Here is a 15,224-nt window from a genome sequence, read left to right as displayed (position 1 = left end):
CTTTCCAAACACTAATTCACCTTGGCAAACAAATTACAAGCAGGGTGGTAAAAGTGCACTCCACGCCACCCGAGGTCCTATGTGCCTATAAGACAAATTGGGATTCTGTAAGCCTGTATTATTGTGATTCAGTATCTCTTTAAAACAAATAATGAGCAAAATGACTTATTTAGAATTTGTAGCAATTTAGGGGTGCCTGGGTGGCTCAGTCTGTCTGTTAAGCCTCCAACTTTGGCTCAGGTCATAATCTCTCAGTATGTGAGTTCCAGCTCCGTGTCAGGCTCTGGGCTGACAGTTTGGAGCCTGGAGCCTGCTTCGGATTCTGTGTCCCCTTCTCTCTCTGCCTCTACCCCATTTGCACTCTGTCTCTCTCTCTCTCTCTCTCTCTCTCTCTCTCTCTCTCTCAAAAATAAATAAACATTAAAAAAAATTGTTAAACAATTTGTAGCAACTTGAAAGGTGACCATGATTAAATAGATTAAAATAATTAAGAAAGTTATCTCTACACACATTTTTAAAGAAATATTTAATTAAAACAATCTCTAACTGATTCACACATTTATATAACAGAGGGCTGTATCTGTGAAAAAGATAGGCATCGGCATTCTTTAAAAAAAAAAAAAACACTTTCTTTTTATCTCAAACTACCAAATGTTACTGAAATCCTTGCTCTCTACAAAGGATTCTCAAAGAACACTGTCATGAAACTGAAAGGTTCCTTCAAGATCACCCAGTACAAACAGCTGCTCATTCTTCTGACCTAAGATGAACTAAAATTAAAAATCAGGATGCACTAAAATTAAAAACCAGGATGCCACTGAGTCAAATTTAAATTTGAATTCTTCCAAACAAAAGATTTCATTGCAGCAAGCTCCTACAACACATACTAGCAGTTTACTTAAACGCTCTGCAAAGACTAAAAGCCTTAAGCGCACAAGTGGCTATAGTGCTCAGTGCCAGAGGAGATAAGAAAGATGGCCACCAAGACCACAGTATGCTCCAGGAATAAATTATGACTCATCTCAGTGATCACCAATTGCTCTATTGCAGGCATAAGTGGTTCCTCCCAAGACACTGTGGACACTATGCTTATGAATGTGTGCCATGAGATGATCATTTGCATATCAAAGCATAGAAACTACTGTCTTTAAAGTTAATACCGTATCTCAACTAAACAGCATAACTGCTCTCACAACTGCCCAAACGAAATGCTTAAGAAAAAATATTTACCTCATTTTTAAATGTTTCCTGCTAAAACATATCATTTATAGAAACAAACTGTTTGACATTTTAATGTGAGCAAAATAAAGCACGCATGCATACAAGTGTTAAAGCATTTGCTGCTATAAATTGGGCTTTAGCAGTCCAATTAATCAAAAAAAAAAAAAAAAAGGAGGGAAGGAAGGAAGGGGCAACTGTAGCTCAATGCTTATGCCTTAAAGAGTTTATGTGCAGATTTGGCACAAGGTCAGGTGGACACAAGTTGAGTGTACTATGCAGTTACAAAGGGGTTCAGTACTTTGAGCAGAGTAAATAAATGGGTAGCAAATCAAGATTTTCCTATTACACTGGAACAAGAAATGATTGTTATTTAATCTTATTTTAAACTCATTCCCTTTCGTCTAATGTGGTGAAATCATAGAATTCTGAAGTTGGAAGACCCCTTCAGGATAAACTAAGTGCTCATCCTGGCCTTCCCAGACTGAGATCTTGAGAGAGTAAGTGACTTGTCTTTACTGTTGGATGATGGCAGAGATGGGACTGCAACTCAGAATTAAGTCTCTTTTAATAAGCCAGGCTGTTGGTGTCATGGAAAAAGACCCTTCCCTGCTGGCCTCTCATTTCTACAGAAACACAAAGCTCTTCAGAGTCTTTCCTTTCAACCCACTTCATGGGTGATGCTGACCTGCCTTTTCCACTTCTGTGTGTTGCACTGTCTTCCACTATTTCTCACATACTTACCTGAATTCCAAAATATAAAGATATCTCATTGATATCTCAAAGATAACCACCTTTTAAGAGAATGGTATCTGGGGACGATTTCCCAGAAAACCATGCTTTCTATGCTGAACAACTTCAACAAGAGAACTTTTAAAGTAAACCGTGTTGCTAAGGAAATTAAAAAGAAATACAAAAAAGATTTCTTAAAATTAAATCTTGATCTTTCAAGGTCCATTCTATTCCTATATCCTGACAACTCAGTTATTAGCAAAATGCCGAATTAAGTGTGAATAAGGATGGAGACAGCACCACGGGCAGCGTAACTGGGAATTGTCCCGGAAGCTACAGGAGGAAACAAGTATTATTACAGGGGCAAAGAAGTGGTCAAGCGCACTTCCCACCCTCAGGAAGGTGCGCAGTCTCGAACCGTCCCCTACAGACGCCAGATCTAACACGGGACTCAGCTAGGGATTAGCCTCGGAAGCAGAAGGGGCCGGTTCCCTGCGAGGGTCACCGCAGGCCAGGCAGAGGGAGGGGCCCCTGAACGGTCTTTTCCGCAGCCTTCCCACCTAAACCCGCCCAAGCACCCGGCCTCTCCCGGCCGCCCTCGGAGCACGCGAGCCCTCTGACCTGTGAGATAGTTGGTCCACTTGTACAGAACCCCCTCCATGCTTCAGAGCCCGGCGCCGCGCATCCTCCTGGCCGGGCGCCGGCCGCGGTGCTGGGGTAGGCGCGGAGCTTGGGCAGCCCCTCCCGGCCCGCCCGGGCTCTCCCCGGGCAACCCCGCCGGCACCGAGCCGCCCTCAGCCTGCGCGCGCCGCCGGGACGTGGCGGCCCTTAGAGGCCGGGACGGCGGCCGCCGCGTGGAGCTCGAGGGCCGCGAGGCGCGGGCTCAGACATCCCCGGGCGAGCCGCGGCGGCGGCGGCGGCAAGATCACGACCGCAACCGGCCTCCCGCTCGCGCTTCCACCACACGGCTGTTCCCTCCCGCGCCCCGGCGCTCCCTCCTCCTCGCCCGCCTTCCTTCCCCCCGGGCTCCCCGTTTGTTTTCATTGACCCCGACGTCGCTTTCACTTCCTGGATGAAAGGGGCCGGCTCGTCCCAAGAAACCCCTCCCCGGCGGCGGGGCTGGAAGAGCGGGCGCGGCCTGCAGCCCAGCCGCGGTGCCGGAGGCTGCGCGAGGGGGCCGGCGGGCGCGGCGCACCCTTGGCCTCCCAGCCTGGGCACCTGACTCCGCCTCATTCTTCCTCTGGCCCTCGGCCGGCGGTCCCGGGGCTCCCCACATCCTCTCCCCCCCACCCCAATCCCCGGAGAGGCTCGGACCGACCATGCCCCGGGGCTAAAGCCTCCTAGGCCCGGCAGGCGCACTCCGCGGCGCGCGCAGCCCCCGGCCGACCCGAGGACTCGCTGCAGGAGCACAAGTCCCTACGTCTCGTAGGCCTCTCGGGTTTTCCTCAGGTCCTTCCGGTGGTGGTGTTTCAGGAGAATAAAAGATTACCCGTTTATGTTTCCCTCGTACCCTCCTCACATTCAGGGGGCCCAAGAAACTATCTCCTAGTTAGGCAGTGTGGCGCTGAAAATCCTCCGGCAAGGAACCGCGAGGGGCCCCAAGGGGAACTGTCACCACGCTGACAATTAACCTTAGCCACTACTTCATTTAGAATATAAAACATGGAACCGAACTTCGGAATTTATTTTATTCTAGAAATAAGGGCTTTCCCCTAGCTTTTATGATTTTTAAAAAATCCTGTTTGGAAATGATCATCTTACATAATGACAATAATCAGGTTTACTAAATGCTGGATCTTTAAGCAAAACAAGCTCAGTGCTGCAGTTTTGCTTAGCATCACCAAATAGAGTAACACCTCTCTTTCCCGAACCGAATCCAGGCCTGTGCTGAAGCTTTTCTGATTTGGGTAAAAAGTCTTTGGGTATTCCCTTGGAAATAAGGTGAGTTGTTGGATGGATGGATGGATGGATGGATGTGTAATAAATCGAATATAGTTACATGTTAACGATAGACTCCAAGTGGTGGTTGGAAGGCCGCGGCGATGAGGCAATAAAATTCAATATTTCTGTATGTTTGAAAGTTTTTCATCCTAAAATGTTTGGGGGTGGGATGAAGGGTGGTTTTGTGTCAGACTTGGTCAAATCCCTGCTGCGTATTAGGTTTTTTGGGGAAAAGCCGAATACTCAACTTACTTCATTTTCTCATCTGTGTACCGTGGATGGTAAGAAAAGGGTCACCATCAAGAGTTTTCCTCAACTCCCCCGAGCCCTCATATAAACGGCGGCCCCCGAGTGGTGCGGGAAAGAAGCGCAAACTAGCAGCCCCGCCCAAACCGCGGGAGTTGACTCCTGGGAAACTCATCTAAAGGGGCGGGGAGCAGCGGGACCTTTCTTGACTCGCGACCAGGTGGCGGTCAGATTGTATGAGGCTTAGCCTGGAACCTCTTAAGGCATGACTCCACCCCGAGAAGGTGCTTTCAAGGACACCGCAGAAGCAGACTGCCTCGCCAGATGCCCGCTGTTCCCTAGGGGTCTGAGGAGAAACCTTTTACTCCCAAAAATGACAGCCGTATTCTCTAGCTACAACATCCCACTCCTAGGCTGTTTATTTCTTTTGCCGGTTTCATTTTAGGAAATGCGAGCATTACTACAGAACTCTGAGGAAACCGGCTGTAAAATTTGCATATTTAACGAGAAGCGGTGCAAGTGCTCAGTACTGCTTCAACGACTGATGACAGCCATCTATAGCGCCGGGTACCAGAGGGACAGTACCTCGCCGGACGGAAGAAAATTCCGAGGCTAAGCGCGCAGCCCGGAGGGGGCGGGGCCATCGGCCGCCCCGCCCCCGGCCCTTTGTGACGTAGAACAATGCCTGCCACGAGTCGGAACTGAGCTGCCTTTGCCTCTGGAAGCAAGTGACACGCGTGAAGGAACGCAGTTGTCATCTGGGGCCAATTTCAGGAATCATGCAGTTTTTATTCAGGTTAATCGTTTTCTTTTATGTATGGGGCATTTGGGGGGCTCAGGGACAAAAGCAAGAGGAGAGCACAGAGGAAGTGAAAATAGAAGTTGTGCATCGTCCAGAAAATTGTTCCAAGACAAGCAAGAAGGGAGACCTGCTAAATGCCCATTACGATGGCTACTTGGCTAAAGACGGTTCGAAATTCTACTGCAGGTAGGAAATGCTGTGAACTACTCCCGCATCCAGTTGATACATGAAAACTAGCCTCCCTCTCTACCAACCAGAAGCCTAAGTGGTTGGTTGATTGGTTTGTTCTTGTAACAACAGTCAGGTTTGAGTCTTGTATTCCTGGGGCCGGGGGCGGGGGGGGGGGGGGATTCCTACTGATATGCCTTAGTTCCCTATTGGACTATTACTTTTTAAATTGATAATGTTGGCCCAAGAGATTATCGGAAATACAGTACCTCCAGGAATCGACCCCCGCCCCCACCCCTGGGATCTATAGAAGTCAGTTATGGAGCTGTCTGTAAGGATGTTCACTTTTTTTTTTTTTTTTTTCTCTCCGTATGTTGGAGTCTCCTTACAGAGTATTAGGTAGGGTAGTTTAAGTGATTTTAACTGGCCTTCAGAGGCACGACACTTAGAGGCTGAGGGCCACTTTGCAACTGTATTAAAAAACCACAACAATAACCTTCCCTGGTGTCTTCTGGGCCCTGTGTTCTCCCACCTCCTCCCTCATTCCACCACTGCCTACTCTGATTTAATTGATCATTTATTACTCAGAAGGAGAATGGCTTTTCTTCATCTGTGCTATTATCCTATGAAGATAGGGTTGGAGAAAGTTCTTAGTACTTAGAAGAAAATAGATTGGGGCGCCTGGGTGGCTCAGTTGGTTAAGCATCCAACTTGGGCTCAGGTCATGATCTGGCGGTTCCTGAGTTCAAGCCCCGCGTCAGGCTCTGTGCTCATAGCTCAGAACCTGGAGCCTGCTTCAGATTCTGTGTCTCCGTCTCGCTGGCCTTCCTCTGCTCACACTCTGTGTATATCTCTCTCTCAAAAATAAAATAAATATTAGAAGAAAATAGATTAATAAGTAAAGATACAAATTTTAATTTTTGTTCAAATGACTTTTTGAGGCTAAACTTGTACCGTCATTTTTAGAACAAACTCAGAAAGTTTAAATGAGTTATTTGGACAAGCCATGCAGCTAGTTAGTGGCCAGAGACCCATTAAAAAAGTAACTGTTGAATCGTTTCTGCAAAGATGGCAATAAAAAAGATGAGATGGTTCCTAATGACTAGCTTTGGGCAAATCATACTTCTTTCTGGCTATTATGAAAGAAGTTTGAGCCAAACACTCCACCAGGGGGTTCAGAATGAGTGTTAATATGGGAAAAGAGAGAGGCCTCCTATTTTAAATTATAACTAAGCGTCCAGATGTATTTTAAAGTTTGATTTCACTGATCTTAAAATCAGTTTACCTAAGTGTTGTTTTTTTTTTTACTATAGCCGCACACAAAATGAAGGCCACCCCAAATGGTTTGTTCTTGGTGTTGGGCAAGTCATAAAAGGCCTAGACATTGCGATGATGGATATGTGCCCTGGAGAGAAGCGAAAAGTGATTATACCCCCTTCATTTGCATATGGAAAGGAAGGTTATGGTAAAGTATTTTAATATTTATATCTTTAAGTTATATTTAAAAATAAATCACAGCTAAAAAATAAATAAATCATAGCTTTGGGTATATATATCCAAAAGAATGGAAAGCAGGGTCTAGAAGAGATATTTGTATACTCATGTTCATAGCAGCACCATTCACAGTAGCCAAAAAGTGGAAATAACCCATATCCATTGACAGATGAATGGATAAACAACATATATACACATGCAACGGAATATTATTCAGCCTTAAAAAGGTAGGAAATTCTGATACATGCTACAACATGGATGAACCTTGAGTACATTATACTAAGCCAATCACAAAAACAAGTATTGTATGATTGCACTTATATGAGGTACATGGAATAGTCAAATTCAAAGAAGGAGCTGAGAAGAGGGTGGAATAGGGAGTTGTTGTTTAATGGATGTAAAGTTTCAGCTTTGCAAGATGAAATAGTTCTGGAGATTGGTTGCACAGCAATGTGAATGTATTTAACTGTACTGAACCTAAAATGGTTACAGTGGTAACTATTTGTTACATGTCTATCCCACAATTAAAAACTTTTGAATCACTAAAACAAACAAAACATCACAGAGGAAATATTTACAGAACTGTTGGGTCCAATAAACTTTAGCTGTATCTAGTCCAGGCCAGCTTGGTCCCCACTTTTTACATAGAATGAAAATAAGACATTGTTGGGAGACAGATCTCTGGCGAGTTCTTTCCCTCACATAATGGCAGTACTCATAATGATCCTGTATATTCTATAGGCTCTGCCTTTGTCATTTTTATGTATTTTAGTATGTGTTATTTTATTATTACATAAATGTCTACAGTATATGCCTTTGGTAAGCAGTACCAAAGTCAAATTTATAAAACTCAGGAAACTGAAACATGATTTTAGAGTAAAAGGACAGTACTAGAACATAGAAAAAAAGAACATCTGAATATAACAACTGTCAGTCACCGGTACCCAAATTGAGGAGAAGCCTTGAAATGTAGAAGAAATGAACTGCTTGCTTCAATATCTTATTTGAAATCTCACAATTAGACCTGAGAACCTGGGTAGGGTTTACCAATGGGGAAAATGTTTGCAACTATTATGAAGACTCTTACTAACGAATAATAAAAATGACCTAGCCCTAGAAATGGATAGGTTCATAAACAAGCAGCCCACTAACAAAAAAATACAAATAACCTGTAAATCTATGACAGTACTTAGTTTCATTAATAATTAAAGGGAAATTAAAACAAAGTGATTCACCATTTTCACTCATCAGATTATCAAAGGCATAAAAGTTGGCACAGGTATGGAAACACCAGCAGTCTCATGCCTTATCGCTGGGAATATAAATCATGTGACCTTGCTACCAATTTCTATCAAAATTTAAAAGCACATATCCTCTGACCCAATAGCTCCATTTATAGAAATGTACACAAAGGTATATATAAAAAAACCATTCATACAGACTTTTATTCGGTAGCAAAAGACTGGAAACTACCTGAGTATCCATTAATAAGGAATTATTTTAGTTAAATTATGGTATATCTATACAATGGATTATGATGCAGCCAGTAAAAAGAATGCAGTAGAGCCATATGTATTAGTATGTTAAAAATAAAATGGGATAGAATGTATTCATGCAACAAGTATTTCTTGAGCATCAACTGCCAGGGCCAGTTCTAGGTACTGAGCATAAGGCAACATACATAGAAGAAACAATTTCCTATCCTCAAAGAGCTAACATGTGAGGGGGGTGTTTTCACATATGCATCATGTATCTACACAGATTATATGTGGAAGGATACACAGTCATCTGACGACATTAAGTGTTCCTGAGAAGGAAACCTGAGGGTCAAGGGTGACGAGATTTCTTCTTACCCTGTAGTATGTTGTACTATTTAAATCTTTTACCGTGCATATGTATCAATTTTTCGAAAATTGAAAATCTTTTAAATTACTAAAATTAAAGGTGGAGCTAAATAAAGAGGGACAGTTTTTAAAAGGGGAAAATGGTCAGCTTGGCAGAGGCAGTTTTTACTTTGCATTCTCAGTTAGGTCCTTGCTCCCTGTTGCTGTGTAAAGACTAGGAAGACAGAATCATTCCTTCCTCAGGCTATTTAGAACACTTGCTAACCCCACCTACTTAAAGTACTTAGTATATAATGAAAGTCATTAAAGATTAGTTTTCTACGATGAGATATTGTCATTACTCCCAAATATTTCATTGAAATGGCACAACCTCTTTGAGGCTGTTTGGTTACCTCATTAATAGTAGTAATTCCCTCACCTCTTTCCAGTAAGAGCAGGGGATCACTGCACCAAAGTGGACTAGAAAGAGGTTAGTGGTGCAAGGCCGACCCAGACTTAAAACTCCTAGAGACAGTTCCATGTAACTCCAACTTCATTTTCGATGCTTTTGGCCAATCATTTGGTCCCATCAAAATAGCTCCCATGGAACCACAATTTATATATCCTGTTTTTAGTCATAGAGGAATCTGGGAGAGGGAGAGAAAAAAAAAATTGGCAATAAATTAAATTGAATGCAATACTTGTCCAAAATTATTGTCATAGGTCAAGGCCAATTCGAGGCAAAATGATACAGGCAGAGTATGCCTTTCAGACTCTTTAATCTCATTTTAACCACATCCCTCATCAATAGTTGCTCATCCATCCTATTGAGCCCCCTTACCCCTCAGCAAATGACCACTTAGGTTTCCTTTTCTGAAACTAATTTATGCTTAACTATGAATGACTACCCTGGCTGCCTAAGCTATGAATAAACCAGACCCCTGCTGTAGAGATACACAAGTTTAACTTTGAAGAAGTTAGTTCATATTTAATTTGAGGTTTCTCCAATACACATAAAAATGATGAATCTCATTAGTAACACCACTAACACTCTTGTTTTACACATAAGGAAACTGAGGCCCAACAAAAGTATGTTCTTTGGAGCACACTTAACTGCTGGTTACCTGCCTGATATGTAGGATTAGAGTACTTAAAAGATGTAGTGAAGATGTAAGTAACTGCTTAACAAACAACTTCTTGATCAAATAAGCTTTTTAAAATAAGTTATTACTCATTTTTAAGTTACTTGCATACGTTACTTATGTTACTAACACCAGCTATAACTTTATTTTAGGTAGTACTTGAAGAAGGCTTCCCTCTGCACGGTATCCTTGCTTCATGTCACAGAGCACCCTTGCATGTCTTGAAATGCATGTGACTTTTTAGTACTTTAATTAACAGTACATGTGGTATGTATAGATTCTTTACATTAACTCCTGTGTCTTTGATTTGCTTCTCTAAATACAAGTCATTCTATAGCAAACTTACCTTTTTCATTTTCTTTCTGCTCTAATTTCTTTGTAAGAGAAAACCTAATTGGCAATATTTTCTGCTTTTGCAGCAGAACTATTCAGAAACTTCATACGTACGTGCAATATTTTTTCTTAAGGTGAATTTGTGTTTGAGGTTATCTTTAATTATTATGATTAGTTATTTTCCTGTCATAAGGAGATTGTAACTGGACAGAATAGGAATGGATTTTGTAAAACTGATCATTGTATTAATCTGTAGCTCTTTTACTCTAATGTCAGGTATGTGATATATTGCGTGGGACTTCATTAGTCACGTGATGATGCAGAGGTAGATTTTTCTATGTCTTGGCTTTGAAGGTGACTGATTCACTTCTTTCGGCTATAACTTTCAAGTTCTTTTCTCTTTGGGTTATATAAATACTTTAGCAAGAATTCTTCACTGTTTCATTAAAGAAATTACTATTTCCTTCAAAGAACAAATAGCCATTTTAAAAATAAACCAGAGGGATCATTCATTCAACAAATATTTGAGTGCCTATAATGGATGAGACCCTGGTAGACTCTGGAATATCCTGGTGACACAAGCTAACTGCTGCCTCTTAGCAAGTCATTTCAGTAGGTTATTTTTATGAAACAGTCATCTGAAATAGCCCAAAGGTTGTTAAAATCATCTGTGACATCAGTTAATAGGTTAACTTTATTAAAGAGAACTACTCAACTTAATACTTAAAATTCTTTATTGTCATTAGAAATTGTTTCATAAAATTGTTACTGGATTATTCTGTCATTGCACTTATGTTTTGATGTCTGTAAAGGGGTGGAAAGATAAGTCTATGGAAAAATGTTTTATTTATGCTTTCAAATAACTATACAATATCATTTTTTAAAAGATTACTGATTTACACTTTGAAATTTTTCTGCCCATTTATTTCTTCTCTGCACCAGCTCCCTCCTGTATAATGATGGGGTAAATTAATAAAAATTACACAATCTATATTTTAATTTAACCAGGAAATAAGGGCCCATGAGGTCCTTAGAACTGATTTGGTTTAAAAACATGGAAGATACCTCCTTAAAAGTAAGCCAAGTAGGTAGTTTTTATAAATATGAAATAATATAATCATGATGTTATAATGGCTACTTGTGAATAAATATGTGAACTTTATCTTCATCAGTTAAACTGTTAAAAATTATACCTTTAGCAGAAGGCAAGATCCCACCTGATGCAACATTGATTTTTGAGATTGAACTTTATGCTGTGACCAAAGGACCACGAAGCATTGAAACATTTAAACAGATAGACATGGACAATGATAGGCAACTCTCTAAAACTGAGGTAATTCAAACTAAGTTCCACGTGTACAGTCTCGTTTTTTTAATCACAATTTAAAGACATCCATGTTACAGCTGTTATTTTTTAGCTCTACCAAGCATGGGCTGATTACATTGCTTTTAATAGAGCTGATTACTAAGGGGCCACTGGGTTGCTCAGTTGGTTAAGCGTCCAACTTTTGATTTCAGCTCAGGTCACAATCTCACAGTTCGTGGGTTTGAGCACCACATGGGGCTCCGTGCTGACAGAGGGGAGCCTACTTCGGATTCTCTCTCTCCCTTTCTCTCTGTCCCTCCCCTGCTCTCTCTCTCTCAAAATAAATAAACTTTGAAACAAAATAGAGCTGGTTACTAAAAAATCTAGGCTCCAAGAAGAAAATGTGCTTTTTGAGTATAAAACTTGTAACTGAGTCATCCTGTTCAGCTGCCTTTCTCCCTGCCAGAGGGTCATTAAAATACCAAGCTAATTTCTACAGGGCATCCCCAGTTTCTAGACTACAGGAACAAATCTCATTCAAGCACCACCATAGGAATTTGGAACAGGGCAAATAATTTCTACCTCACAGGATTGTGGGGATTACATGACATTCTGAAAAGGGCTAGCAAGCATCATCTTTATGACAACTTATGAGGTAGACACCTGTCATTATCTCTATTTAGAGAAGGGGGAAATGATGTTGAGGAACTGGCTAAGGTCACGCCACTGTAAGTGACTTCAGATTGCAGCTCCGCAGTCTGGCTCCACTTCTGTGCTCTTAACCATGGCCTAACCTGCCTCTTTCAGGGAATTTCCAGCACAGATGTTTCAGGGCTATTGTTTGTACTCTTGAAGACTGGCGCCTTACCTAGTCTCACTGACTATACCCTTTTGCCTTAAATTGAGTAACCCAATTGTCTGCCCTCTTGTTTGAAAACAGTTCAACAGGCATGGCTCTACCACCTAAGTGATAAAAGGTACCTGAGTCATTGATTTCAGGAGACAAGTAAGCCCCCTTTCTCAGGTTTTTTTTTTTTTTTTTTCCTCTCCATCCCTAGTCTTTCCCCCACCCTGATGCTACTTCCTCCTCCAGGGTATTAGTAAGGACCTTCTCCTGAAGGTCCTTTGCTGCTCACCAGTGGAAGAGGAATATGTGAATGTGAACATACCCCATTCCTGAAGAAGGAGGACAATTAGAGGTCTGGAAAATTCATCCCAGTATGTGCTTTGCGTTGACTCCGTATGACTTGTAGAGTGAACAGCAGCAGATGAATTCACATGAGACCCAAGAGCTCAGCCTGTGCACACAGACCATTCATTATCAACTGCACCCAAAAAGGCATGTTCTGCGGTATGAACACTCCCTCAGGAGACCTTATGAGATCTTTAGTTTTTTCGGGAAAATAAAAGTAGAGAAAGTCCAAAAACAGTGACCTGCTTAGCTACCATCTGCCCAGATGTCTCTCAGGTATCGCCTGCATTATCACTAGATGGTCAGAGTGATTTTCACATGCTTGAATAACAATAGCTATCTTTTATTGACATCTATAAATATTACTCTAATCCTTACATCAATCCTACCATAAAGGTACTGTTTCCCTCCTTCTACAGATGACAGAATTGAGGTTCAAAGACATTATCTGTTCAAGACCACACAACCAGTATATGACAAAACCAGGATTTGAAATATGAACTAAAAGAAACTTCCTCCCTTCATCATCAAATTGTGTCAATTATTTCCTTAGTATAAGGTGGGAGAGAAGGGGAATACACTACATTAAGGTTATGTTCTTACCCACTGCCATTTTGTACCTCTCCACTACAGTGTACTAGAAAAGTACATTTTGAGGGTCAGTATATTTACTTCGAAACTGAGGAAGATTTGAGGTTCTTTAAAATTCTTTTCACCTTCATAGGATTGCTGAGGCTCAACTGGAATAAAAATGTATCTCCCTCAATAGGACTTAAGTCCCATTTGAGAACAGTTTATATATACTTCATTAAGATCCATTGATCATTCTAAAAGTCTGCTCATGATGGATTGAGTTGGGATCTGTACTGCTAAATACCTCTCAGAGTTCAACTTTAGCTTTCAAAAATAGTCTTTCCTCTAAAATGCCCAGCCTTGGGATGCCTGGGTGGCTCAGTGGGTTAAATGCCTGACTTCAGCTCAGGTCATGATCTCATGGTTCATGAGTTCAAGCCCCTCATCGGGCTCTGTGCTGACAGCTTAGAGCCTGTAGCCTGCTAAGCATTCTGTGTCTCCCTCTGTCTCTGTCCCTCCCTTGCTCATGCTCTGTCTCTGTCTCAAAAATAAACATTAAATTTTTTTTTAAAGTGCCCAGCCTTGCTGAACATTATCTCCAGATTATTACACACTGCTTTCTATAGTTATTATATAAATTAGCACTTGCCAGTGGAAATATAATTGAGTCACATATATAATTTATTTTTTCTGAGTTTATTTTGAAAGACAGCTTGGGGTGGGGGGGAGGTGGGCAGGGAGACAGCGAGAGAGGAGGAGAGAGAATCCCAAGCAGGCTCCACACCGTTAGTGCACAACCCAACATGGGGCTAGATCCCATGAACTGTGAGATCATGACCTGAACCGAGATTAAGAGTGGTATGCTTAACTGACTGAGCCACCTGTGTGCCACAAGTCATGTACATAATTTAAACACTTTTTAGTAGCCACATCTTAAAAAACAAAAATAAACAGGTGAAATTAATTTTAATAGTATGTTTTGTCTAACTCAGTATATCTAAAATATTTCCACTTCAACATGAAATCAAAAATAATCAGTGAGATATTTTTTGTTGTCTTCAAAATTTGTTGTGTATTTTACCCTTATAGTAGTAGCATATCTCAGTTTGATCTAGCCACATTTCAAGTGCTTAGTAGTCACATGTGGCTAGTAGAAATGTCATATTATACAGAGAAAGAATACTTAAGAATACCTTTTCTTCAGGGGCACCTGGGTGGCTCAGTCGGTTGAATGTTCAACTGTTGATTTCGGCTCAGGTCATGATCTCATGGTTCATGAGATCGAACCCCATGTCACCTCCGTGCTGTCAGTGTGGAGCCTGCTTGGGATATTCTCTCTCCCTCTCTCTCTGCCCCTCCCCTGCTCATGTGCTCGCTCGCTCTCTCTCTCTCTCAAAATAAACATAGAAAAAAAAAGAATATGTTCTTTATTTGACATTATTATATAGAGGTTGTCATATGGATTTGAAGGAGAGTTATAGAAACTTAGAAAAATTAAGAAAATTAAATTTTATTTCAAAAATTATGGTTGAGTTTTATTGATAATAGAATATAGTCATTAATTTTAGAGATTATAAAAATGCCAATTTGGATTTTATTCACTAATAGAAATCCTTAAGGATGATTTTCCTTTCATAATGTGGACAGTGTAGATTACTAGAAAACACTTAAGTTTCAACAAAATTCAATTCCGATGTTAATCTTTGAGTATGTACAACTAACATCTATAACCTCAGGGGAAGCTAATTTGAAGATGTTTCTTTTCAGAAAATTGCTTTAAAGGTTAAAAAATAAAACCTCAAATAGCTTTTAACAATTTTTTATCACTTATTATAAGTAGATTTCAGTTTCCTTACGTAAACATTTCCTTAAAGTTACTGGATATTTACTGTGGTACCTTTTTATTAAAGACATATTTTGGCCCTCTAGATAAATAATTACCTGAAAAGGGAATTTGAAAAAGATGAGAAGCCTCGTGACCAGTCATATCAGAATGCAGTTTTAGAAGATATTTTTAAGAAGAATGATCATGATGGTGATGGCTTCATTTCTTCCAAGGAATACAATGTATATCAACATGATGAACTATAGTGTATTTTATTTCTAAATTTTCTTAGCTACTTCCTGTACTTTATATATAAAAGAGTTACTTTTCTAGAACTTGTATTTTCTGTTTTCCCTCCATGAGAACATATTTTGATCCCCTCAATACATGTAATTTTGGCATAATAAATGTGTTATTTTGCAGATTTAA

General features: G+C 40.8%; 2 protein-coding genes across 5 annotated transcripts in view; one reads left to right on the top strand and one right to left on the bottom strand.

Annotated features, from left to right (window-relative positions):
* Positions 1-4,165, bottom strand: part of PLEKHA3 (pleckstrin homology domain containing A3) — a 27,431-nt gene extending 23,266 nt beyond the window's left edge. Inside the window, exon 1 of one of the 2 annotated variants that reach the window (XM_023259507.2) lies at positions 4,144-4,165. Coding sequence is in view for 1 of the 2 variants with exons in the window: in XM_003990953.6 (XP_003991002.3) it covers positions 2,572-2,611 (40 nt within the window). In the remaining variant the exon portion in view is untranslated. Of the gene's footprint in view, positions 1-2,571; positions 2,949-4,143 lie in introns of those variants that run through there. The other variant, XM_003990953.6, reaches the window with a different exon arrangement.
* FKBP7 (FKBP prolyl isomerase 7) lies at positions 3,753-15,224 on the top strand. Of its 3 annotated transcripts, XM_023259508.2 has the most exons (5): positions 3,753-3,891; positions 4,583-5,125; positions 6,421-6,572; positions 11,099-11,232; positions 14,900-15,224. In XM_023259508.2, the coding sequence occupies exons 2-5, from the start codon at positions 4,917-4,919 to the stop codon at positions 15,059-15,061; spliced, it is 657 nt and encodes a 218-aa protein (XP_023115276.1). In that variant the 5' UTR covers positions 3,753-3,891; positions 4,583-4,916; the 3' UTR covers positions 15,062-15,224. The 3 variants fall into 3 exon arrangements, with proteins under 3 accessions (XP_023115276.1, XP_011283695.1, XP_044889959.1); XM_011285393.4 differs by lacking the exon at positions 3,753-3,891 and having other exon boundaries at positions 4,275-5,125; positions 11,102-11,232; XM_045034024.1 differs by lacking the exons at positions 3,753-3,891; positions 14,900-15,224 and adding an exon at positions 12,299-12,634 and having other exon boundaries at positions 4,275-5,125.

Source organism: Felis catus, chromosome C1 (genome assembly GCF_018350175.1).
Source record: "Felis catus isolate Fca126 chromosome C1, F.catus_Fca126_mat1.0, whole genome shotgun sequence".
Taxonomy (NCBI): domain Eukaryota; kingdom Metazoa; phylum Chordata; class Mammalia; order Carnivora; family Felidae; genus Felis; species Felis catus.
This window is presented reverse-complemented; position numbering and strand designations above follow the sequence as displayed.

Bases quoted from the DNA above. Each gene is read 5' to 3' on its own strand.
- FKBP7 (XM_023259508.2), top strand. From the start codon at position 4,917: ATGCAGTTTTTATTCAGGTTAATCGTTTTCTTTTATGTATGGGGCATT. The intron at 5,126-6,420 runs GTAGGAAATGCT...TTTTTACTATAG, and splicing joins GGTTCGAAATTCTACTGCAG to CCGCACACAAAATGAAGGCC. The intron at 11,233-14,899 runs GTAATTCAAACT...TTGGCCCTCTAG, and splicing joins GGCAACTCTCTAAAACTGAG to ATAAATAATTACCTGAAAAG.